The sequence below is a fragment of the Ahaetulla prasina genome, chromosome 8 (genome assembly GCF_028640845.1).
Source record: "Ahaetulla prasina isolate Xishuangbanna chromosome 8, ASM2864084v1, whole genome shotgun sequence".
Classification (NCBI taxonomy): domain Eukaryota; kingdom Metazoa; phylum Chordata; class Lepidosauria; order Squamata; family Colubridae; genus Ahaetulla; species Ahaetulla prasina.
Genome location: NC_080546.1, coordinates 53,125,273 through 53,149,966, shown reverse-complemented (window position 1 = coordinate 53,149,966; position 24,694 = coordinate 53,125,273). Strand labels below are relative to the sequence as shown.

The following is a 24,694-nucleotide window of genomic DNA, read 5'->3' as shown; positions in this document are numbered from 1 at the left end:
TTCTCTGGACAATGTCCCTTAACTTCCTTCACTTTCTATTATTCTTTACTTTTTGTTCTTCTACTGTACGTTAACAAACAGACTCATGTAATCTTTCTATACTGATTAAGTTATCTGTTGCACTGAACAAAGTGTAGAGCCCCATTTGTTGATCCATCAGGTCCATTTCAACTACTTCAGCTCTGACTGGAAGATTAGCGGATCACTAGCAGACTTCAATAAGGCAGTGTATATCATAAGATTTGGAAAAAAATAAAAATAAAAATCTTGATCATAAAAATCTTCACTCCTGAGCAATATTACTTCATTGCACTATTTGAAGAAAAAAATGATAAAATCTCCTATCTAAAGAACAAAGCTATTCCTATGTTTTTGAACTATACCTAATTTGTACTTCATTAAGACAAAAAGTAAACAGCATGGTGGCTCTCCTCGTTAGAACATTGGAGGTTCATGGGGCAGGGTGAGTTAATAATAATAATATCAAGTTGGAAGGGGCCTTAGAGATCTTCCAGTCCAACCCCCTGCCCAGGCAGGAAACTCTACACCATTTCAGACAAATGGCTATCCAGCATTTTCTTAAAAATTTCCAGTGTTGGAGCAATTACAACTTCTGCAGGCAAGTTATTCCACTGATTAATTGTTCTAACTGTCAGGAAATTTCTCCTTAGTTCTAGGTTGCTTCTCTCTTGATTAGTTTCCACCCATTGCTTCTTGTTCTACCCCCAGGTGCATTGGAGAATAGTTTGACTCCCTCTTCTTTGTGGCAACCCCTGAGATATTGGAACACTGCTATCATGTCTCCCCTAGTCCTTCTTTTCATTAAACCAGGCATACTGAGTTCCTGCAACCGTTCTTCATATGTTTTAGCCTCCAGTCCCCTAATCATCTTTGTTGCTCTTCTCTAGAGTCTCTTTCTAGAGTCTCAACATCCTTTTTACATCATGGTGACCAAAACTGAATGCAATATTCCAAGTGTGGCCTCACCAAGGCATTATTAAAGTGGTATTAACACTTCACAAGATCTTAAGTCTATCCCTCTGTTTATGCAGCCCAGAACTGTGCTGGCTTTTTTGGCAGCTGCTGCACACTGCTGGCTCATATCTAAATGGTTGTCCAATAGGACTCCAAGATCCCTCTCACAGATACTACTATTGAGCAAGGTACCACATATACGGTACCTGTGCATTTTGTTTTTTTGGCCTAAATGTAGAACCTTACTTTTTTCACTGTTGAATTTCATTTTGTTAGATAGTGCCCAATGTTCAAGTCTGTCAAGATCTGTATCTTGAGCCTATCTTCTGGAGTGTTGGCTATTCCTGCCAGCTTTTCATCCTTTGCTCCAGCTCCTGCAGGGGACATGAAAAGAGCCCCCAACTGGACATCGCCCGGGCAACAGTGATGTCACCACTTAATCTTTTCAACCCAGAAGTGCCTCTATGCTTTTAACACAAGTGCAAAAGGCAAAAAGTAGAAATTGGGAACTTACTTTTGATAAAATAAGATTACAGAGATTATGGGAAACAATTTGTGCATTACTGATCATACTGAAGAAAAGAAAGAAAATTATATTCCCCGATTTCTTTCAGAAATAAGATGGAAGATACTGATACATTATTGGAACACTTTAGTTAAATAAAAAAGCTTCAGTATATCATTATTTAATATATCTATTATTATCCATTGTTTCTTTTTTTGTATTTTTCTCTATTTAGTGTGGTGATGAAAATAAATAAGATACTGATTAGTAGACTTATTAAAAAAACAGATGGACAACTTAGCAGATATTGGTAGAAAGACAGTACATAGCTTGTACTCTATTGTGCATAGGCTTTGGGGGAGTGGCAAATGATGAAATATGGATTTTGATGTCACAAAACAAGATATCGCAATGTAAATATGAAAGATGCTTGTGCTGTAATAATTTAACATACATTTGATCATTTTGACCTATTGATTAGGAAACCGTGCCAATGATTTCTTGACAAGATATAATGTATATTAAAAGAAGTGAAAATGTCTTTTGCTTGATTCTGCCCACTTTGTTATATGGAAGTGAAGATTGTGTATGATAGTATAAACAAAAAAGTAACCTGAACACAGTGGAATGGGGTGTATGTAGTAAAATAAAGAAATAAAGAAATGTCTTAATAAAGAGATAGGGTGGAGAATGATTGATGCACAAATGTAGATTTAATTCAAATGTGAGGTCAAAAGTCACACAGAATGAATGAGGACCCAATTACACAAAATGTACGAAGGAGTAATTCATAAAGAAAGAGGACAGAAGGGCAATCTAGAAAGAAGTCACACAGATGGAGCATAGAAAGAAAGAAAATTAAGAAAGAGAAATGTACAAAATGGTTGTATGGGCAAGATGAAAGTGAACAAGGGCACTATTAATAAGTCAAGAGTGGCCATAACCACATGACTGAAGTCCACATATATTTTCTACTTGCATTGTGATATATATATAAAGGGATGCTGCCTCCTTGACTTTTTTAACCTCTCCCCACGGGTATCCCTGTAAGGAAGAATGGCTTACAAAGATGCAAGTTATGGGGAATATACTGAACAGTATCAGTATAGTCTATGTTTAGCTAGATTTTTAAAAATCTCCTGCCTATAATTTCTTTTGTTCACTATTTCTCAGTCTTTGCCTTCACTTCTCTCAATTCTAGTTATGTATTTATGTATAGCTGTAACAGTATAATAATATTATAACAGCATGATAAATTATCAATAAATATGTGAAAGATCAGTATTATATTGTTTTTCCTTGTCATCCTTTGCTTACCTTCATCTCTAGTATTTCTTATTCATTTATATTATATTTATATTTACATTAATTGTAGCCTCTGACTATCATTAAGTGTTGTATCATTAAGTGTTATATTTGTACCCTATGACTATCATTAAGTGTTGTAAGTGTTGCACCTTGATGAAGGTATGTTTTATGTACAATGAGAGCATTTTTTTTTTAAATTTACATTTATATCCCGCCCTTCTCCGAAGACTCAGGGCGGCTTACAGTGTATAAGGCAATAGTCTCATTCTATTTGTATATTTTTACAAAGTCAACTTATTGCCCCCCCAACAATCTGGGTCCTCATTTTACCTACCTTATAAAGGATGGAAGGCTGAGTCAACCTTGGGCCGGGCTTGAACCTGCAGTAATTACAGGCTGCTGTGTTTTAATAACAGGCTTCTACAGCCTGAGCTACCACGGCCCCTGCACCAAGACAAATTCCTTGTGTGTCCAATCAACACGTGGCCAATAAAAAAAAAATCTAAAAAAAATTCTATTTTTTTTTATATATTGCACTTAGAAATCACTAATCTCACTCACAGAGTAAATCTGAGCAGTGTACAAATAGGTGTAAAAATCTATATATAGATATTATAGGAGAAGGCAGTTGAAAACAAGAATAAAATAAAAAATAAGCTAGGGAGCAGCTTTAGGGCACTAATCAGCCCTATGGCTGTATGCTCCTCTGCAGGCCATAGGTGACTAGGCAGTCTTCAGATATTTCCAAACCACTAGGAGACTAGGGGTCCTCTTCATATCTGCTGGAAAATGTTCCAAAGGACAGGGGCAACGATGGAGAAAATTCTTTTCCTGGACTCCACCAGTCAGAATTCTTTAATTGATGGGGACTGCAGCATTTATGTTTAAAATTTGCTTTGTAAATGTTAATTTCAGTACTATGTGTTAATAAAAGGAAAGGGGGTAATAGCAAATAATAAATAAGGCAGGAATAGAATGATCAGTGTTGACCTGCAACATGTATGGCAACACATTTTTTTTCTACATTTGGCATTCTTGCAGCCCAGATGTAATAGTCCTGAATAGAAATAAAATTTGAATTTATGTAATGTAAAGATTACAGCCATATATATTATCATTAAAATAACTACTATGTTGCCACAAACCTATCTTTGCAGTATTGAATACTAAGGTTTGTAGCTCCAAACTAGGTAACTACTTTCACTTTTTTCTTATTATAAAAAGTGGAGCTTTGGGGTAACAGCAGGCATTGTAACTGTTGCAATCTGGCACACAATAATCTCATTTATATGCTGTATCAGTCTTTATCATTTTTATCATACAGACTTTGGGAAGAATTGTAGCTTAGACTATTATATGGAGAATGGGTAGATATTGTCACAAAATATTGTCATAAAATATAATAAAACTCATTACATTTTTGTATATTTGATTAACTTCTGGGATATACATGTGTGGGTGTTTGTACATTAAAATGAACAGCTTTTAAAGGGTTTTTTAAAATAAATTGAATGAGTAAATTGTATGGAAAATTCCAGAGAACTAGGCTGTGGAATGTTGTATTACTGTAGCTATTCTCGAATTTCCTAAGAAGGGACTAGAAGAATCATAATAGTGAATGAGCACACAAGCTTGTGGAAATTTTGAGTGTCTGTTCTCCTCAATTGGTCTCTGATTTTTGAAGTAATTGTTACTTTTGAAATGAAATACTATGGGATTTTTATTTGTTCAGAGACAGGATTTCCCAGAACTGTGGGTACTATTTTTTTCCACTCTGTGCTTTCCATTATTTATATCCACAACTGAGCTACAACTTGTGTAGTAGTAGAATTAACACTAGGCATATTGGCAGTATATCAATGTTAATTCAATATGGTTTGTCCCAAGATATAAATGTCTATTGATCTCCTTCTACCAAAACTTCAGCAGAGGGTAGAGGTCACAACTCCCAGCATGAATACACAGATTAAAGTTCTTAAAATTGCACCTCAACACATCTGGGGAATGCTAAACTGGGTGATGCAGTCGATTAGTCTCAAGTACTAATTCCACCTGTTTGTTACAGGACTACTAACTCTGTCTTCCTATTAAAGCTAAGCTTTATGTTAAAATGTTTCTTTGCTGAAAGCACACCTATAAATAATTCACTGCCCTGCTCGTAAACAAAAATAATATAAAGACAAGACATTACGGTGAAGAAAAACAGTTTTCGCAGTTCTGATTTCAGTGTATCTGTGAATATTTCACTATTCCGGCAGCCACTTGGGAAAACATGAAGTCTTCTGGAAAATAGAACTATCTCCTTAGGTGCTGAATTGACAGGAAAGCAGTAACCACTATAATGACAGGGGTATGTGTGTGTGGGGGGGGGGAAATCATCGGAGCCGAAAATTATTAGATTTTCACCATCAACTCTACGGAAAAACTGTAGAATGGGAGAAATACGTTGTTTATTTTGAAAAAGTTGCGCACCTCTCACCTTTTTCTCCTTTTGGAATTTACGCTCCTCCCCACCCCCCACTTTTCCAAGCGACTTTTTAAAAAGTCACTAGGAGAACGTACACTGCTCAGTTCTGCCCCCCTTCCGTCTCTCCCAATCTGTCCCACTCATGGTTCTCTCCCCCCACCACCCACCGGGCTGTGCGTGCTCGCGCGTGCCTCTTCCTCCCCCGCAGCACATTCTTGCAGGACGGGGGCTCTTCCAGTCTTTCCTTCGAGTAGCGGGGTGGCGCGGAGAGGGTTAAAGCTCAGGAATGCACCCGCCAGGAATGTGCATGCAGATGAGATGGATGCTAATCTCATGCTAATGAGTGGCTGCCGCCGCCGCCGCCGCCGCCGCCGCCGCTCGGGACTGAGCCGGTTCTCCCCCTCCCCCCGGAACATAAGCAGCGCCTCGTCTTAGCCTGGACCCCCTGACCCCCTGCTGCCAATACGGAATAAGGCCCGAAGGCGGAGGCTCCGTTCAGACATGGTGGACTGAAACTCAGGAGAGTTTCCTGGCCCGTTGCACGATTCTGCCTCCCTCCACCCGCCCAGAGCTCCAGGGGAAGGAGGGGGCGTCTTTTCCCGCTTCCCTCCTTTTCTTTCTTGTTTGCTGTCCCTATGGAGCAGCTATACCCCGACTTCGACCATGCCTAGAAAAATGGGGAATGGGCAATTGCCCTTACCCGACGGCTGGGAGGAGGCGAGGGATTACGATGGGAAAGTCTTCTACATCGACCACAACACCAAGCAGACCAGCTGGATCGACCCTAGAGACAGGTGGGTGTAGATCGCCTCTCCAAATCCCAGTGCGCGAAGAGGAGGGGGTTGAACCGGAGTTGGGGGGGGGGAGGGGGAAATTGGCGTCAGGCGCATTTGTCCTCCTAAACTTTTAGGAGGAGTTGAGTTTGTCCCCCCCCCACTTCTCTAGTCCCCTCCCCGGTGTAAGGGAGAGCCTCTCATAGTTACATAATAAAGATAGTGATAACAACAACAACAACAACCTGCTGTTGAAGAAAAGGGAAGTGTTCCCTTCCGCCCCAGCATTATCTTGGAAGGAGGAGGAGGAGGGTGGTACCGTGCAAGTTTGTGTATTTCTGGCATGCGTTGTCTGGCAAGGAAGGGTGTGTATTGGAGACAGAGAGGGAAAGTGACTCTGTAGGCTGCAAAGTGAGAAAGAGGTCGTAAGAAAAGGCAAGAACTCCGGTGAACAGTCTCTTTCTTGTGACTGGAACCAAACACGGATCAATTTGTCGATCCTGATTTTATTTAATGAGTATGTGTTGAAATGTTTCCCATCATACTATGATTTGCCTATAGAACTGAAACAGGTTCTCTTTTATAAAACTCCTAAGTGAAGTTATGGGATTTTTAAAAACAGGTTCTGAGTTAAATATATATATATTTAATTTTCATAAAAGCCCTTGAAATCTCTTTCTGGGGCTATTAAAAGAATTGGGTCAAGTTAGAGGATTTTTAAACATAGTTTTCTCTTTACATACTACAGCACAAAGAAAAAAGATGCTGGATCTCCAGAGAAATTGGTATTCTGGGGTTTGAAAATTTGGGTAGAATATAAACCATCTCCCTGATGAAAAGGTAAAATATATTTAACAAATCCTCTAGGTACACAATTAAAAGGGTGAAATTAGTTAGGCCATTTGCTCATCTATTTTTGGGAACGGAAGATTTCAACTGTAATGGATTTTAACGTTTTTTTATTTTTCTGAAAACCTGGTTTAAAGCAGACAAAAGCATGTTGCCTTGTTCTGAGCCTCAGATTTGTACCACCTCATCTTTTCAAGGTGAAGCTCTTGTAATGAAATTGAGAGAAGGCTAATCAGGCCTGGCACTTGAGTTTTTAGAAGTAGGCCTCAACTGAATCCTTTTCTCTCTCCTGGTCTCCCCAGATTAATAAGAAGAGAGATTTATTAAAATAAGAGAGGAAGTTTAAACATTTCTTTAAAAATAGAGGGGAAAGTCTATATTAATTTTACAATAGAATGCCTCATATTTAATACTTTTTATGAAGAAAGTAATTTTCTTTTAATTGCCACCACCACAATTAAGTGATACTGAAATCTAAGAGATTACTTAAATTAAGGAAAATATTGCTGTAGTATATACTGTAACGTTCATTAACATACATAATTCTTCTCTCACTTTTCAGACTTATGTGCTGCTTAACTTTATTAAACTAATAAAAATCCAGTATCGCTTAACTAATAAAAGCCATTAGAAATTTATGTCACAAACCATGCTGAATGATTAATGAAGGACTTGTTTTAAATTTCCTGGTAAATAAGAAAGGATAGCTGTAACATTTCTGATAGTATCAGAGTCAGGGTGCTTCTATATGAAAGTTGTTATATGCCTTGCTGCTGTCTCAGAACTTCTTCCCTGATGAATGGATTAATAAAATGGATTTATATTTAGAAATGTTGATATGACAATTTACATTACATTGTTTCTGAAAACTTAGAACTTATTAAACAAATAGAAACAATCCTTGACATGATTGGGCATTCAAGTATACACATACTTAGTATTTTAACTTATTCAGCATTTCAATTGTTTCATTTTAGCTGATCTTACAACTTTTTATAGAGTAAGCATATATTTTTCTGAAAACAAATACAGTATATAGTGCACATTCAGATTTCTTGATATTCAGACTAAAACTAAATACTGATTTGTTATGTTGGCTAAAATGTGACTACAATTAATCCTACTTTTGGGTTTTCTTTTCACCTAGAACTACAAATACAACTCTATAATCATTTTTTTCAATAAATAAAAGACATATAACTTATATTTTGTGATAATGAGGCTTGAAATAACTACTATTTCATTAATGTCCTTATTTAAGAAGACTTGAGACATTTTCAGTCCTTAGCTTGACTGTATTTTCTTTCAGAAAAGCTAATGAAGTGAAGTCCTTGTTTAAATAGTGTAGGAGACAGTGTTTGGAGTAACTCTATTAATGCCTGTCAATCTCTTTGCTCACTGTTACAAAACAAACAGAAAGAGGTTGTACTTGGTACTTGAGATAATCGATAACTAATGTATAGGTCTTGACTTCAGACAAAATTATGTACAAAAAGAAGGAAAAGTAGGTAATTCATTCCCTTTTATCTGAATTCAATATATACATAGTTTGATTCTCATTCTTCTATAATACACAGTCTATTTAACAGGTGAACTTCCTATTTTAATTCTATGAATTAACTTTGAAATTAAAGTTTATCATGCAATTTACTCCCAAGAAAATATACACAAATGTATACCATCATGCAGGTTTGTTTTGTATAGTTACACAGAAGTAAAGAATCTACTTTCAACCCTTATTAGGTATTTTGGATCATAGTTGGCATATTTTTAGATGCAGACTTATTCATACTAGTGTAATTTGGATTATTATTATCTATTCTATCTGAGGCTGCTTTGTAAACCACATGGAAACAACACCATTGCAGCAGCTTGTATTATTATGGAATGGATCCATTGTGATTTGCTTATAAACTACACTAGTGCTGCAACTGCACTGATTACCAGTTTGCTTTGAAATAAATTCAAGGTGCACATCACTTTTTCGGCCTTCACATGCTCTGTTTTATACCCGTTCCAGGCTGGGAGATTGCCACAACACATCGCCACCGATCACTGCCTCTGTGCATCATGTTTTCGGCCTCCACACACCCTGTTTTTGGCCTCAGCATGTCGCATTTTTGGCTGGTTCCAGGCGGCAGGGATCGCCACCACCGCCAATCCCTGCTGCCTGGAACATGCTGAAAATGCAACACATGGAGGCCAAAACGGGGCATGGAGAGGCTGAACATGCCCAGAGGTCAAAAATGCAATGTGCATAGGTGGGGATCTGCGGCGATGTGCTGTGGCAATCCTTGCAGCCTGGAACGGGTCTAAAATGGGGCTTGTGGAAGCCAAAAACATGGCTGCATAAACAGAGTGATAGAATCAAGAGCATGTGAAAAGTCAATGCCTTGGTAAGGCCACACTTGGAATACTGCATTCAGTTTTGGTTGCCACAATGTAAAAAAAATGTTGAGACTCTAGAAAAAGAGCAGAGAAGAGCAAGAAAGTTGATTGGGGACTGGAGGCTAAAACATATAAAGAAAGGTTGCTGGAACTGGGTATGTCTAGTCTGATACAAAGAAGGACTAGAGGTAACATGATAGCAGTGTTCCAATATCTCAGAGGCTACCACAAAGAAGAAGGAGTCAAGTTACTCTCCAAAGCACCTGAGGGTAAGACAAAAAGCAATGGGTGGAAACTAACCAAGGACAGAAGTAACTTAGAACTAAGGAGAAATTTCCTGACAGTTAGAACAATTAATCAGTGGAACAACTTGCTTCCAGAGGTTGTGAATGCTCCAACACTGGAATTTTTAAGAAGAGATTGGATAATCATTTGATTATCTTTGATTTTTTTCTATATTTTTTATTTTTTTGCATTTCTATCTATTTCTGTCTGTATTCTGATTCCCTTTCTAGTCTCTTTTTTGACTGGTAGCATTTGGTTAGTTGTTTTTTTTAAATTGCTTTCAGAAATCTTAATAAAGTTATAAAAAAATAAACAAATTACAGGATCAATTAAACCTGCAAATGAAGTAGTATCAATAACAGACATTCAAAATCTGTTCTTCAACCAGAATGACATAAATCATAAACTGATCCTTTATGCTTGGGTATAGGAAACATGAGGTTGCAAAATAAATACTTTGCACATCTTAATTTAGCGGCTGATTTTAAGGTTGAAATTATTGATCTATATCAATGTTTCTCAAATTTGGCAACTTTAAGATGGGTGGATTTCAACTCCCTAGCCTCCACCCTCTGGAAATTGAAATCTCTCCCTCTTATAAGTTGCTAAGTTTAAGAAACACTGATCAATACTTTTAGACTAAGAATAATATAGACTAAGTAACTGGGCGTAAGCAATTTTTTGTGGCTTTTGCTGTAATCTTGGGAACTAGAAACTGAATGCAATACATTCTGATAACCTGTACAAAAATCACCTAACATAATTGGGCATACTGTTATCTGTAAATAGCATCTCCTTTGTTTTGGGGATTGTCAATTTGGTTTCTTTCATGCAGTGTTCGAGGTTTCTTGTTTTTCTCAAAGCAGCAGCCTGTTAGTGTTCAGGAAGAATAACTTATAAGAGCCCAAAGTGATATATGAAATAGATTTTATCAGTGTTGAGAAAAAAGAGAAAGTTTAATAATTCACAGTAACAATGGAATGGAATTCTAAAAAGATGGTGTGCTGCTCCTTTTCACTTGAGTTACTTATAGTATAAAACTTCAGTTCTAAAGCAAACATGCAATTTAGTATCATGATTTATGGTCATGCACTTTTCTTAAAAGGGAAATCCATAATTCTGTTGCAGGGTGTACATTATTCATTAGGATTAGGATATCTCCCATTAAAGCTTTGTGAATGACATGAATAACTATTTGTTTAAAACCCTCCTGTAGTACTACTATGTAATTCAGCTACTTTAGCTTCAAGAAAAACATGTCTTCTTGATATTATAGGTATAAGTGTTGGTCATACTTAATTTAATAATTTTGACAGAGTTGAAGCCAAGTTCAGCACAGTTCTTTTGATTTACACATAAAAAGCCAAAGTACTTATTTATTGGGCAGATAAGACTATAAATGCAAATATATAGATAGATAGTCCTACCACCACAATTGGAACTGGTTTTCCAATCATAAATTATTGTGGTTGTAAGTTGAGGCACTCATGTGAGCGAACCCAACATTATGATACTTTTTGCAGCATGACAAAACTAAAGAAAACTAACTGGTCAGAATATAACACTTTTAGGTGATAAAATGAGATGTATAGGAGTTCTGAGATGAGGTGCAAAATGTGTAATCCATGAGACATATTGAAATAGGTAAGGTGTGTAGAGTCAATTCTATAGCTAGTTTTTTCATTTGCTGTTTTTTGCTTGCTGTTTCTCTTGAGTCTTTTCCACATTGGAAAATCTTTCTAGAATCAAGGAGCTACAAGAACACTTTCGGTAATTTAGATAATTTCTTCGTTTACATATTTTGGGGACAAAATACATTGATCAGCACTATGTACATCTAATTATTTGTGTGAAATTAAAAAAACTTTTTGTAAGGAGATGGAAATATAAATATAATAAAAATATAAAAAAGAATAATTGTATTCAAGCTTTGCAAATGTACTGTTGCAAATGTCTTGTGGTGATTGAGGACAAAGATCCTGTAAATTTTGTTTTAAAAGTTTTCAATCTTAAAAAACAAACTAAACCTAGTCATGGTCTGTTGCATGGTTGGCATGCATCCATGGAGTGCAAAACGAGTGGTGGGAAGCAGCAGCCAGTCTCAATAGAATAGAATAGAATAGAATTTTTTATTGGCCAAGTGCGATTGGACACAAGGAATTTGTCTTGGTGCATATGCTCTCAGTGTACATAAAAGAAAAGATACGTTCATCAAGGTACAACATTTACAACACAAATGATGGTCAATATATCAATATAAATCATAAGGATTGCCAGCAAAAAAGTTACAGTCATACAGTCATAAGTGGAAAGAGATTGGTGATGGGAATGATGAAAAGATTAATAGTAGTGCAGATTTAGTAAATGTTGAAGGAATTATTTGTTTAGCAGAGTGATGGCCTTCGGGAAAAAGCTGTTCTTGTGTCTAGTTGTTCTGTTGTGCAGGGCTCTATAGCGTCGTTTTGAGGGTAGGAGTTGAAACAGTTTATGTCCTGGATGTGAGGGATCTGTAAATATTTTCACGGCCCTCTTCTTGATTCGTGCAGTATACAGGTCCTCAATGGAAGGCAGGTTGGTAGCAATTATTTTTTCTGCAGTTCTAATTATCCTCTGAAGTCTGTGTATATGTGCATACTGACTAGCATAGAGCAAATTGCATTGAAGGGATACTGAAAACGTGCTGATATCTAAGTCTTATCTGGATTTCTTGCAGCCCAGATCTGGTAACTCTAATATGCAACTTGCTGGTGTTTCTTTGTCCCTGAACTGCTTCTGCTGTAGTTTTTTCCTAAAAGCAACTTGTGTGTGAAATCCCCCAGCACAAGAAATGGTCTATTCCTTCAATGTAGCTACTAGGTCTTTACTTCATCGTCAACTTCAAACCCTTTATTAATACTGGCATTTATTAATACCAATATTAATAAACTACTTGATATGCTGCAGGGTTAATTTGAATTTGGGTGCTTTGCTAGATAACTCAGAGCAAAGAGCTATGTTTTCCCCCTTCCCATGTGTCTGCTAATTCCCTTCACAGTCATCGTCATTGGGATAGGTGACCCTATTTGAGAGGTGCATCTTAGGCTTAGAGGGTTCTACCTATGTCTTAGCACATTATATAAAGCTTATTTTGAAATGTTTTTTTCTACAGGAAGTGAAAAGTAAAAGAAGTTCCCTCTCATAAATCATACATCAACAGTTGCAATATTTTTCCTTTAGAAAAAACAATAAATTTTGTCTCCTTTCAGAGAAGATTCAGGCATTTCTACCTAATGGTAGCAACAGCTTTTAATGAACAGATATATAGTTTTATTGTTAATGGTTTTCATATTTTTATAGGCTTTAAATTTTATATAATGTAAGCTTTCCAGACTGGCAGGAACAGGCAACATTCAAATGTGAAAAAATAAATACTTCAATTCTATGGGTTTAAACTGTATTGTCCAATTTCTCCATTTTCTAAATGAACCAGCAACAATTTTTGGAAGGCAAGAATGGACGATGATGTTTCTTTATGCTCACTCTTCCTATTGTAAATGCAATCTTGCAAATTTTTGCTGTGGTTTTTCTAATGTATTTGAACTTTAGAAGGGAAATTCGGGCGGGAACAAGCACGTTGCTGATTGGCTGATGCCTCAGCCAAAATAGTATTTAAAGAAGGGTTTTTGCCTGTTGTTTTTTCGCTGGGATCACAATAAACCAAAGAGCTGTTGTCACTTGTATCGTCTCCTGCCTCTTCATTGCCCGAACTTAACAGTGGCGACGAGGATGGGATGTTGAGGCAGTGAGACTAGGAAAAGAGCTGAAGGAGTAACGGATTCGCAACCCAGCCAGTATCAAGAGCGGGTACATAGCGATGTCTAGCTATACGCCGCCAGCGCCATTTGACCCAGCCAAGGCGAAATGGGGGTCGTACATGGCTCGTTTCGAGTGTTTCCTCGAAGCAAATGAACTGCAAGGAGTTTCGGATAATCGGAAGCGCGCTTACTTCCTGAGCCACTGTGGACCAGAAGTCTTCGATACCGCCGAATCGCTGTCGGAACCAACGCCGGTACAGTCGGTACCATGGCAAACGCTTCAAACGACACTACGAGCACACTACGCGCCGGTGCCATCAAAATTTGTTCAACGGTTCGAGTTGAGGCAAAGCGTTCAGCAAGAGGGCGAATCGATAAGCGTGTACATGGCCGCATTAAGAAAAGCCGCGAACCACTGTGAGTACCGAGATTTGGAGGACTCTTTACTAGAACAACTCATTTGTGGGGTCAGGGACATCCGACTACAGAGGCGGCTGCTGTCCAAAAGCAACCTAACCCTGGCGATAGCCCTGGATGAGGCCAGGGCACACGAGATGTCCACCAAAGCGGCAGAAACCTTACAAAAGCCAAACACGCCAAATGCCGGGGCGAAAACAACGCCAGTCCACAGCGAGGAGATCCAGGCCGAATCGGAGGGTGAAGAAGAGGAAGAGGTTTTCCACACCGGGAGGCCGGAGAGAGGCGACCGGGATGAGTGCGTAAGCTGCAGGGGCCAACACCAACGACAAAATTGCAGGTTCAAGGACGCAATTTGCCGGCGGTGTGAAAAGAAAGGACACATAGCTCAGGCCTGCCGAGATCCTCAACCTTCCCGCCCAAAATTCAAACCGGCCAATCAGCAGAGCGCCGGAGCAGCGAAACGGCCTGGGATTGGTCCGTTCAAAAAAGGCACAAAGTTGAATCAGACCACTGTAAGAGTGGGCCACGCATCGACACAACTAGAAAAGAAGATATTCACCCAGACACATATCGAAGGAGTGCCGTGTAAGATGGAGGTGGATACCGGCTCATCAATCACGATTATGTCTTGGGACACCATCGCGAGGGACCTGCCGGACGTCGTGAAACGCCAGCTGCAGACCCAAAAGCTGAGAGTGCAAGACTACCAGGGAAACCGAATCCCTGTTTGAGGAGTCACGTCCGTCAGAATGAAATATGGACATTTCAAGAAAACCCTGCCGATCACCATCGTAGATGGGAACCTACCCAGTTTGCTAGGTCTGGACTGGTTCAGAGCCTTGGGCATGGAAGTAACTGGGGTTCACAGGAGCGGAGTCAACCTAAAGGATGAATTGCTGAAAGAATTCGAGGACGTCTTCCAAGACTGCCTGGGCAAGTACGTGGGGACTCCCATTTCATTCAATTTGGACCCCCAGGTTGCCCCCATTAGGTTAAAGGCTAGGAGAGTCCCGTTCGCCCTTAAGCCCAAGATAGACAGGGAACTAGACAAACTAGTAAACCAGGGTATATTAGTCCCCGTCGACCAGTCAAACCGGACGGATCAGTCCGGATTTGCGCTGACTATAAGGCAACGCTTAACAAAACATTGCAAAAGAGTGCATACCCCGTTCCCGTGGTGCAACATTTATTGCATTCGTTAGGTCAGGGACAGGTTTTCGCCAAATTCGATCTGGCTCAAGCCTACCAACAATTACCAGTAGACAATGGCACAGCCGAAGCGCAGATGATTGTCACACATCGAGGCACTTTTAAGTGCACTCGACTTCAATTTGGAGTTAGTGTAGCCCCCGGGTTATTCCAAAACCTAATGGAACGACTCCTACAGGGTCTACCGGGAGTAGTTCCATATTTCGACGATGTACTGGTATCAGCAGAGAACTTAGAAGAGTTAGGGGTCAAACTACGGAAGGTCTTGGGCATTTTCAGGTCTGCGGGGCTTAAGGTTAAACTCAACAAATGCCAGATAGGAGTTGAATCTGTAGAATTCCTGGGTTACCGGATAGACAGAGAAGGCATCCACCCAACTGAGAGCAAAGTGCGAGCCATTAGAAAGGCTCCTGCTCCAAAAAACAAGACAGAATTACAAGCATTTCTGGGGCTGGTAAATTTCTATGCGGTATTCTTAAAAAATAAGGCAACAGTAGCCGAACCGCTACATAAACTGCTAGCGAAAAAAGCTGTTTGGACTTGGGGCAGGGTTGAGGCTAGGGCATTTGAAGGCGTTAAGAATCTATTGTCCAGCGATAGCCTCCTAATCCAGTACAATGGGACGCTGCCACTAGTATTAGTTTGTGATGCATCACCCTACGGGGTAGGGGCTGTTCTCAGCCATAGGTTACCGAACGGATCAGAAGCCCCTATAGCATATTTTTCCCGCACGATGTCCGCAGCAGAAAGGAACTACAGCCAACTAGACAGGGAGGCCCTGGCCATAGTTTCGGGGGTTAAAAAGTTCCATGAGTACCTATTTGGGCGGCAATTCAAAATAGTCACAGACCACAGACCATTGTTGGGACTCTTGGCGGGGGACCGTCCAACACCGGTTGCACTATCACCCAGGCTGACCCGTTGGACTATTTTCCTGGCAGCATACTCGTACAAATTGTCTCACCGCCCGGGAAAGGAATTGGGACATGCGGATGCTCTAAGTAGATGCCCGTTACCAGAGACTATCGAAGACCCGACCCCAGGGACGCCAGTCTTACTAATTGACTCTTTGGACTCAGGCCCAGTCACATCTACGGAAGTGACTAGGGCATCTTACAAAGACGTTGTCATTAGAACTGTGATCGGTTGGGTGCAGAGGGGATGGCCCACTGCACCGGGGGATCGGTTCAAAGACTTTACGAAAAAACGTTCGGAACTGTCGGTACAAGGGGGTTGTCTGTTATGGGGGGATAGAGTGGTTATTCCGGAAAAATTACGAGGGCATGTGTTGGAACTGTTGCATGTGGGACACCCGGGGATTGTAAGGATGAAAAGCCTAGCGAGGAGTTACGTGTGGTGGTCACAAATGGATAAAGATATTAGCAACCGGGTAGGAAAATGCCAAGCATGCCAAGAATCAAGGCCACTACCCCCAACAGCCCCCATAAGGGATTGGGAGAAACCCCAGGGTCCTTGGTCCAGGATCCATATAGATTTTGCCGGGCCGTTCCATGGGCAGACCTTTTTAATTGTGGTAGATGCCTACTCGAAGTGGTTAGAAATCCTGCTCATGAAAAGCACAACAGTGGAAGCTGTAATCACAGTATTGAGGCATCTATTTGTAATACACGGGTTGCCTCATACCCTAGTGTCCGACAATGGCCCACAATTCACGGCCACCCAGTTTGAGGGGTACTTAGCGGAAGAGGGCATCCGACATGTCCTCTCGGCGCCTTTCCACCTGGCGACGAACGGACTTGCAGAACGATTCGTTCGCAGTGCCAAGGAAGCGCTATCTAGAATAAGCCCTGGAGATTGGCAAGCCAAAATCGATACCTTCTTGGCAGTACAACATAGAACCCCCGGTGTGACCACCGGCCGCAGCCCATCAGAATTATTGATGGGTAGGAAACTCAGGTGCCCCTTAGATCGGTTAAACCCAACATACTCTCCCAATGGGTACCAAGGTATAAAGGAAAAAACCAGAGCAATGACAACAGGTGACCCAGTTTGGGCACATAACTATGGTGAAGGCCCAGTGTGGCTAAAAGGAACAATTACAGGAGTAACAGGACCAAAATCATATGTAGTGGACATGGGGGATGGCCGAGTGTGGAGATGCCACATAGATCAATTAAGGAAAAGAGTACAAAACAATCCAGAAACCAAACAACCAGACCCTGACTACCCAATATTTGAACCAACAGCTAACTCAACCCCGAGGCGATCGGAGGACTTATCTGAGTTTGAAGAAGTCCAGCGACGCCAACCGGCTCCTCCAGAAGACTGCAGGGATGACTCTGCCAATAATCCAGGGCCGGAGGGCCCAGAGGAGGAGCTGGGAGGAACAAACAGTCCCTCCGACCAGCTCGACTCACTCCCAGAGAATGGATTGCGCAGGTCAAAAAGAGTTAGGAGACGCCCTGTCTACCTGCGTGACTACGTGGAAAAATAACATGCAAATTCTATGTAAATAGTGGTACAATGCGTCTGGGAGGGGAGGAGTGTAATGTATTTGAACTTTAGGAGGGAAATTCGGGCGGGAACAAGCACGTTGCTGATTGGCTGATGCCTCAGCCAAAATAGTATTTAAAGAGGGGGTTTTGCCTGTTGTTTTTTCGCTGGGATCACAATAAACCAAAGAGCTGTTGTCACTTGTATTGTCTCCTGCCTCTTCATTGCCCGAACTTAACAGTTTTGAACTATTCTTTTCCCTACACAGTTAGTCCTAGACTTACGACCACAGTTATGACCGAATTTTGATTGTAAGTCATTGCAGTTGTAAGTCAAAGCACCACATAATCGGACTTGATTTTATGATCATTTTTATGACAGTCATTAACTAAGTCTCCATGGTTATTAAGTGAACTATGTTGTTTTAAGTGGGAACCCATTTTATTCAATGGAATTTTTTTGCTGCTTTTTGCTAGAAAATGGCAATAAACAGCAAAACTTGATCATGTAACCGCAGGACACTACAACATGTTGTAAATGTGAGCCACTTACCAAGGACCCAAAATGTGATTGTGTATCCTAGAGGATGGTGCAGCACAATAGAAATTTTAAGAACAGGGTACAAGTAACCTTTTATAAGACCATTGTAACTTCAAACAGTTGTTAACTCACTACTTGTAAGTCACTGATTACCTGTATGTTGTCTTGAGAGCTCCTATTTGTTGGCTAGTGGTTGTTGTTTTTTTGGTTACAGACTTGACCTCTGCACTTCATTGGCTACTTTGCAGGGGTAGAAACACACATTAATTGAGTTAATTTGTTTCTAATGACTTTTAAAACCCTGTAGAAAGATCTCTCTTTCTTGCTTTCTCCTAGCTAATTTTCCTAATTCTCTCATTTTTAAAAATAATAATAATACCAGCAATATACTGTTTCGTTTTTCTCTGTCACTTGAGATAATGTGTTAAGGTGCCATTTTGAAGGGAAAGGTTGAACAGTTACCAATTACATAAATTCTCTTCCTTCATTCAACTATGTAATGCAGCAATCTACCTTGAAACAATTTCTGAAGCAGTTATATGCACTTTGTAAATGAACAGCTGCTTTAACTATTAAAAAAAAAAGCTTAAGAAGTGCCCACATGGTTAGATATACGAAAGGTGTTCACTAATATTTTGTGCCACATACAGTAAAGCAAGCTAGACACCTTTTGGATATTTAGAACAAAAATGGGTGTGTAATAGCTGTTGCTCTCCAACAGTTAATATTTGAAAAACACTTTGTGATTCATTAAGCAATATAATTCATAGAACAGATATTAAGACTAATAATTGATAGGCTGCCCTCTATGAATTTGTTCAGTCCTCTGTTACATTTGTAAAAAATAGTCATTGTTATATCTGATGGGACTGGAAGACATTTAACTGTGGGATTGGAAAATATGACAATTCAGAAGTAGTAGTGGCACATGGTTACTTGAGAAGTTTCAGTACATTGTGCAAATGCATATAGCTAATATATCTTGATTTTCGTTCCACTGTAAACAAGCCTGAGATTAAATTCTTGATATAAGATTTATGAATTAACTTTTGATGTTCTTAAGTCATGGAAGGAGTTGATGGCTGATAAATGTTAAATGGGTAGGTTCAGTCCTTCCAGTGCATATAATGACTATATTAAAAAGGATGGGTCCTCTATAACTGGTTTTAATTATTACTGTGTTTTTTTGGACTGTAAGACGCTCCAGACTATAAGATAAACATTAGCTTGAGAAGAGGAAAATAAGAAAAAAAAATCTGCCTCTGCCTCCCAGCATCTATCTGTTATTCATCTGGTTAGCATCCTTGCAGCAAACAGCCTGGTCAGCTTCAGCACGTTATTGCAGCGCCGGCTCATGGCTTGTCAGGGTTCTGCTCCATTGTGCCCATCACTAGTCAACTGAACTGAGCTGCTGCCGCCGCTGGGGAACACTGGAGCCTTCACCGCTTTCCCCGCAGCCGGGCCCATCTTATCTGCTTCCGAACGCTGAGGAATGTCCTAGCATGCCTCCCGGCCCCAGCCTTGGCTCCATGCCCAGACAGGCCGAAGAAGAAGTGCCTTCAGCCCCCAGCCCTGGCTCCATGCCCAGGCAAATGGAGCAACTAGACCCCGACCCCTCCCCCACAGCATGTGAGCCTGAGGAAGGTCAATTACCAACAGCTGCAGACTGGAGTGACCCTCGCTTCAGGATAGGCGGCCTCAACAGAAGGAAGGGAGGGGCAGGCCTGGATAAGTGCTGAGTTATGGAGCCACACCCCATGGCCTATATAAAGGATCTGCTTTCTGGCATTCTCTGAGTCAGGCAAAGTCTACCTTATCTTGCTGAAGTCACTTTCTGGTCTCCTGCCTGCCTTGAGAACTTTGCTAGGACTTTGGCAGAGCTGCAGAGGCACGCCTCATTCAGATTTCCCTGACCCGGCTGTCAGCGGGGGAGTGGAACATGACAGGATCAGCCTCCTGGAATACCACTGATCAGCCGTTCTAGGTGATGCGGCCCATTCACCGTGACCCATTTGCCACTGCTGCTCGTTTCCCGCGGCCTGTTCACCACTGATCACCGCAATTGGCGAATGGGCAGCAGCAGCGATCCCCGCTACCTAGAACAGTTGATTGGTGCTGCACCAACCCCCCTCCCTCCACCGCAAAATTAGCTCTATAAGACGCACTGACATTTCCACCTAGTTTTGTGGGGGTGAAGTGCATCTTATAGTCTGAAAAATACGGTAATTCTTTTCTTAGAGTCAACTGTATTGCCAACAAAGATATACCCTCCTCTTTATTAAGATCAATGCTGTACACAAAATGGTAAAGATTTTAAAATAAATAAAGGAATGCTGTGGAGATTAATAATAATCTGATTCATTTCATCAAACATTCCTAAAATATTATTCAGATGATTAGAGACTTCATTATGGACAATAAAAAGAAATAAAACTTTAACACTTTTTGGTAGACTTTAACGTAACTAAAAGTTACTTTAATGTAACTATAAGAGGGACGTGGTGGCTCAGCGGCTAAGATGCTGAGCTTGTTGATCGAAAGGTCAGCAGTTCAGTGGTTCCAATCCCTAGTGCTGCATAATGGGGTGAGCTCCCATTACTTGTCCCGACCTAGCAGTTCAAAAGCACGTAAAAAATGCAAGTAGAAAAATAGGGATCACCTTGGTGGGAAGGTAACAGCGTTCCGTGTACTTTTGGCATTTTGTCATGCTGGCCACATGACCACAGAGACATCTTCAGACAGCGCTGGCTCTTTAGCATTGAAACGGAGATGGGCACTGCCCCCTAGAGTTGGGAACAACTAGCATATATGTGCAAGGGGAACCTTTACTTTTAACGTAACTAAATTGCAATTTAATTGTAACTAACATAATATTTAGAGGTACTGAACCAAAAAGAGGATTTTATTATTATTATAAAGAGCCAAATATTATTATGAGTCAATGATGGCACAGTAGTTAGAATGCAGTATTGCAGGCTACCTCTGCTGACTTCCCGCTGCCAGCAGTTTGGCAGTTCGAGTCTCACTGACAAGGCTGACTCAGCCTTTCATCCTTCCAAGGTTTAAAATGAAAACCCAGATCATTGGGGGCAATATGCTTACTCTGTAAACTACTTAGAGTGGGCTATAAAGCACTATGAAGCGGTATATAGGTCTAAATGCTATTGCTATTTTTACAATATTCATAGAGTTTTTTCTTTATCATATACAGTATATTGTTTATTTATAATATTAAATCATTTTTTAAAAATTGAAAACTAGAAAGTTCTAAAGTTTTTGTGGTTATCTTTAATTATATTTGGTATTTACATCATCTTTTCTTCATGGAATCCAGGATGGTGTATATTCTTTGTGCCTATTTTATTCTCAAAGAATAACCTTTTATGATCCAAGATGGCTCCGCCGAAGTCTGCTTCGATGAAATGCTCTCTAACGGTTTTTAATTTTTTATTATTCTCTGCGACTCACTACAGATTTCATACTCATGAGACCATCTGCTAAAAATTAAGTAACGTTTCTTTAAGGAGCAGCTTTTTGTGATCTCAAACCCCGACCCCATCTTTACAAACACGGGGGAGATTCTAACACAGGAAGAAGCAATTTCCCTGGAGCCATGGATTACCAAAACAAAAACAAAAACAAAAACTGAGGAAATGAAGAAGGAGAGGTAAAAGGGTGGGAATTTTAAACAGGTTAAGGAATAGGAGAAATAAAACTCCTCTGCTTGAATTTTCCTAATCAACGTACATTCCCTTGCTAATAAAATGGATGAAATACTCCTTTTAAACAGATACAATTCTGATTTTTACAATTCAGTAGCCCTATGCTTCTCTGAAACCTGGTTAAATGAATTAATTGAAGATAGCAGCCTGCATACCCCAGGGTTTCAGATTCAACGATCAGACAGAATTGCAGAAACATCTAGTAAAAAGAAGGGAGGAGATTTATGCTTACATATCAACAACAGCTGGTCTCAGGATATAACTATAATATATAAATTCTGTGACAAAAACTTAGACATTAATTATCAACTGCAAACCATACTCTTCATCTCGTGAATTTTCCTCATTTCTTCTAATTGCTGTTTATGTCCCACCACAAACCTGTGTAAACAAGGCATTACAAACTCTAGCTGACCAAATTATGGAGGCTGAAGCCAAATACCCCGATTCATAGGCCATTATTTTGGAAGATCTAAACAAGGCAAACTTAAGAAAAAAGCTACCAAAATACTTTCAGCATGTCAATTGTCCCACTAGAGGCAAGAATACTTTAGACTATTGCTAAAGTAATGCTAGGTCTTTACCACGAGCAGCTGTAGGACATTCTGTTCATTGCATGATTCACCTTGTACCTGCTTACAGGCAAAGATTTAAAACCACAAAACCAACAATTGAATCAGTGAACATCTGGACTGAGGAGGCAAAGTTAAAGCTACAGGCTTGCTTTGACTGCACTGATTGGAATATTTTTGAAGATACCTCTGTAGACCTGGATGAACTCACAGATACTGTAACATCATATATCAGCTTCTGTTAAGACCTATGTGTACCGACCAAGAACTTGTGAATATAAAGTAAAAACAAACCTTGGTTCACAGCTAAACTTAAGCAGCTACATCGTTCCAAAGAGGAAGCCTACAGAAAAGGTGATAAAATGCTGTACAGTCAGGCCAGAAATGTATTAATAAGGGAGATCAGAGCAGCAAAATGAAGCTACTCTGAAAAACTAAAGAATCAATTCTCAACAAAGCTATGGCAAACCTCCTTCCCAGGCTGAAGGAAATCAACAACTGGCAAATGACATGAACGTGTTTTACTGCAGGTTTGAAAGGAAACTACAGCCACCTATCTCTACAACCCCCATCTTAGACAGAGCAACAACAGCCAAGCCTCCTACAACTGACCCCGTCCCATTGGGTTCACAACCCCTAGTGATCACAGAAAAGGAACTGCAAGACCTGTTTCACAGGCAAAAGCCAGGAAAAGCTCCAGGCCCAGACAAGATAACACTTTCTTACTTAAAAGTCTGTGCTGACCAATTGGCCCCCATCTTCACCTGAATCTTCAATAAATCGCTAGAGATGTACTATGTTCCTTCTTGCTTCAAATGCTCTACTATCATCCCAGTGCCGAAGAAGCCCACCATCAAGGAGCTGAATGTTAGAGATGGTTACTCTAACACCTGTAGTCATGAAAACCTTTGAAAGGCTAATGCTGTCCCACTTGAAAACCATCACGGATCTGCTGTTAGACCCCTTGCAATTTGCAAGCAAATAGATTAACAGATGATGCTTTTAATATGGCTCTGCATTACATCCTACAACTTCTTGAATCTCCAAAGACCTACATAAGGGTCCTCTTTGTAGACTTTAGTTCAGCATTCAATACCATTATTCCAGACACTCTTCTAACTAAGCTAAACCAGCTACAGGTACCTGAACAGATTTGTAAGTGGATCATAAGCTTCCTAACAACCAGGAAGCAGCACGTAAAGCTAAGCAGAATCACATCAGATACCTGTACACAGGGCCCCCCTCAAGGCTGTTTGCTCTCCCGACTTCTCTTCTCTCTGTATACTAATGACTGCATCTCTAACGATCCATCTGTTAAACTACTGAAGTTCACAGATGACACAACAGTGATCGGTCTCATCGGAGACAACGATGAATCCGCATACAGATGGGAGGTTGAACAACTAGCCTCATGGTGCAACCAAAACAATCTGAAACTGAACACACTCAAAACCGTACAAATGGTGGTAGACTTTAGGAGAAACCTTTCCATACTTCCACCTCTTACAATACTAGACAACACAGTATCAACAGTAGAGACCTTCAAATTTCTAGTTTCTACCATATCGCAAGTTCTAAAATGGACAGCTAACATCAAAAACATCATCAAAAAAATACAAGAAAGAATATTCTTTCTGCACCAACTCAGAATGCTCAAACTGCCCAAGGAGCTGCTAATACAGTTCTACAGAGGAATTATTGAGTCTGTCATCTGCACCTCTATAACTGTCTGGTTTGGTTCTGCAACCCAACAAGCAGACACAGACTTCAGAGGATAATTAGAACTGCAGAAAAAATAATTGCTACTAACCTGCCTTCCATTGAAGACCTGTATACTGCACAAGTCAAAAAGAGGGCTGTGAAAATATTTATACATGGACATAAATTTTTTCAACTGCTACCCTCAAAATGACGCTATAGAGAACTGCACACCAGAACAACTAGACACAAGAACAGTTTTTCCCAAACACCATCACTCTGCTAAATAAATAATTCCCTCAACACTGTCAAACTGTTTACTAAGTCTGCATTACTATTAATCTTCTCTTCGTTCCCATCACCCATCTCCTTCCACTTATGACTGTATCTGTAACTTTGTTGCTTGTATCCTCACGATTTATATTTATATTTATATTGATTGTTTCTTGATCGCTTATTTGTACCCTATGACTATCATTAAGTGTTGTACCTTAGAATTCTTGATGAACGTATCTTTTCTTTTATGTACACTGAGAGCATATGAACCAAGAAAAATTCCTTGTGTGTCGAATCACACTTCTATTCTATTCTATTCTATTTTATTTTGATGTATGGTAGATTAAACTGAAAGATAGAGGCTACCCTAGAGCTATGCAAGGAACTTTTTAACTGAATATGGTTAAAAATTATAATCAGAAATTTCTTATCAAACATTTCCTAAACAAATGATTATTA

The 24,694-nt window shown here is 40.0% G+C and overlaps 2 protein-coding genes across 5 annotated transcripts in view; one reads left to right on the top strand and one right to left on the bottom strand.

Moving 5' to 3' along the window:
- DCTD (dCMP deaminase) overlaps positions 1–6,086 on the bottom strand; it is a 117,378-nt gene extending 111,292 nt beyond the window's left edge. The window contains exon 1 of the mRNA XM_058192848.1: positions 5,956–6,086. The gene's annotated coding sequence lies outside the window, so the exon portion shown is untranslated. The remainder of the gene's footprint in view (positions 1–5,955) is intronic.
- Positions 5,499–24,694, top strand: part of WWC2 (WW and C2 domain containing 2) — a 192,914-nt gene continuing 173,718 nt past the window's right edge. The window contains exons 1-2 of one of the 4 annotated variants that reach the window (XM_058192843.1): positions 5,921–6,049; positions 6,777–6,868. In XM_058192843.1, coding sequence (XP_058048826.1) covers positions 6,861–6,868 — 8 coding nt within the window. In that variant the 5' untranslated portion in view covers positions 5,921–6,049; positions 6,777–6,860. Of the gene's footprint in view, positions 6,050–6,776; positions 6,869–24,694 lie in introns of all 4 variants that reach the window. The other 3 variants (XM_058192842.1, XM_058192845.1, XM_058192844.1) reach the window with 3 other exon arrangements.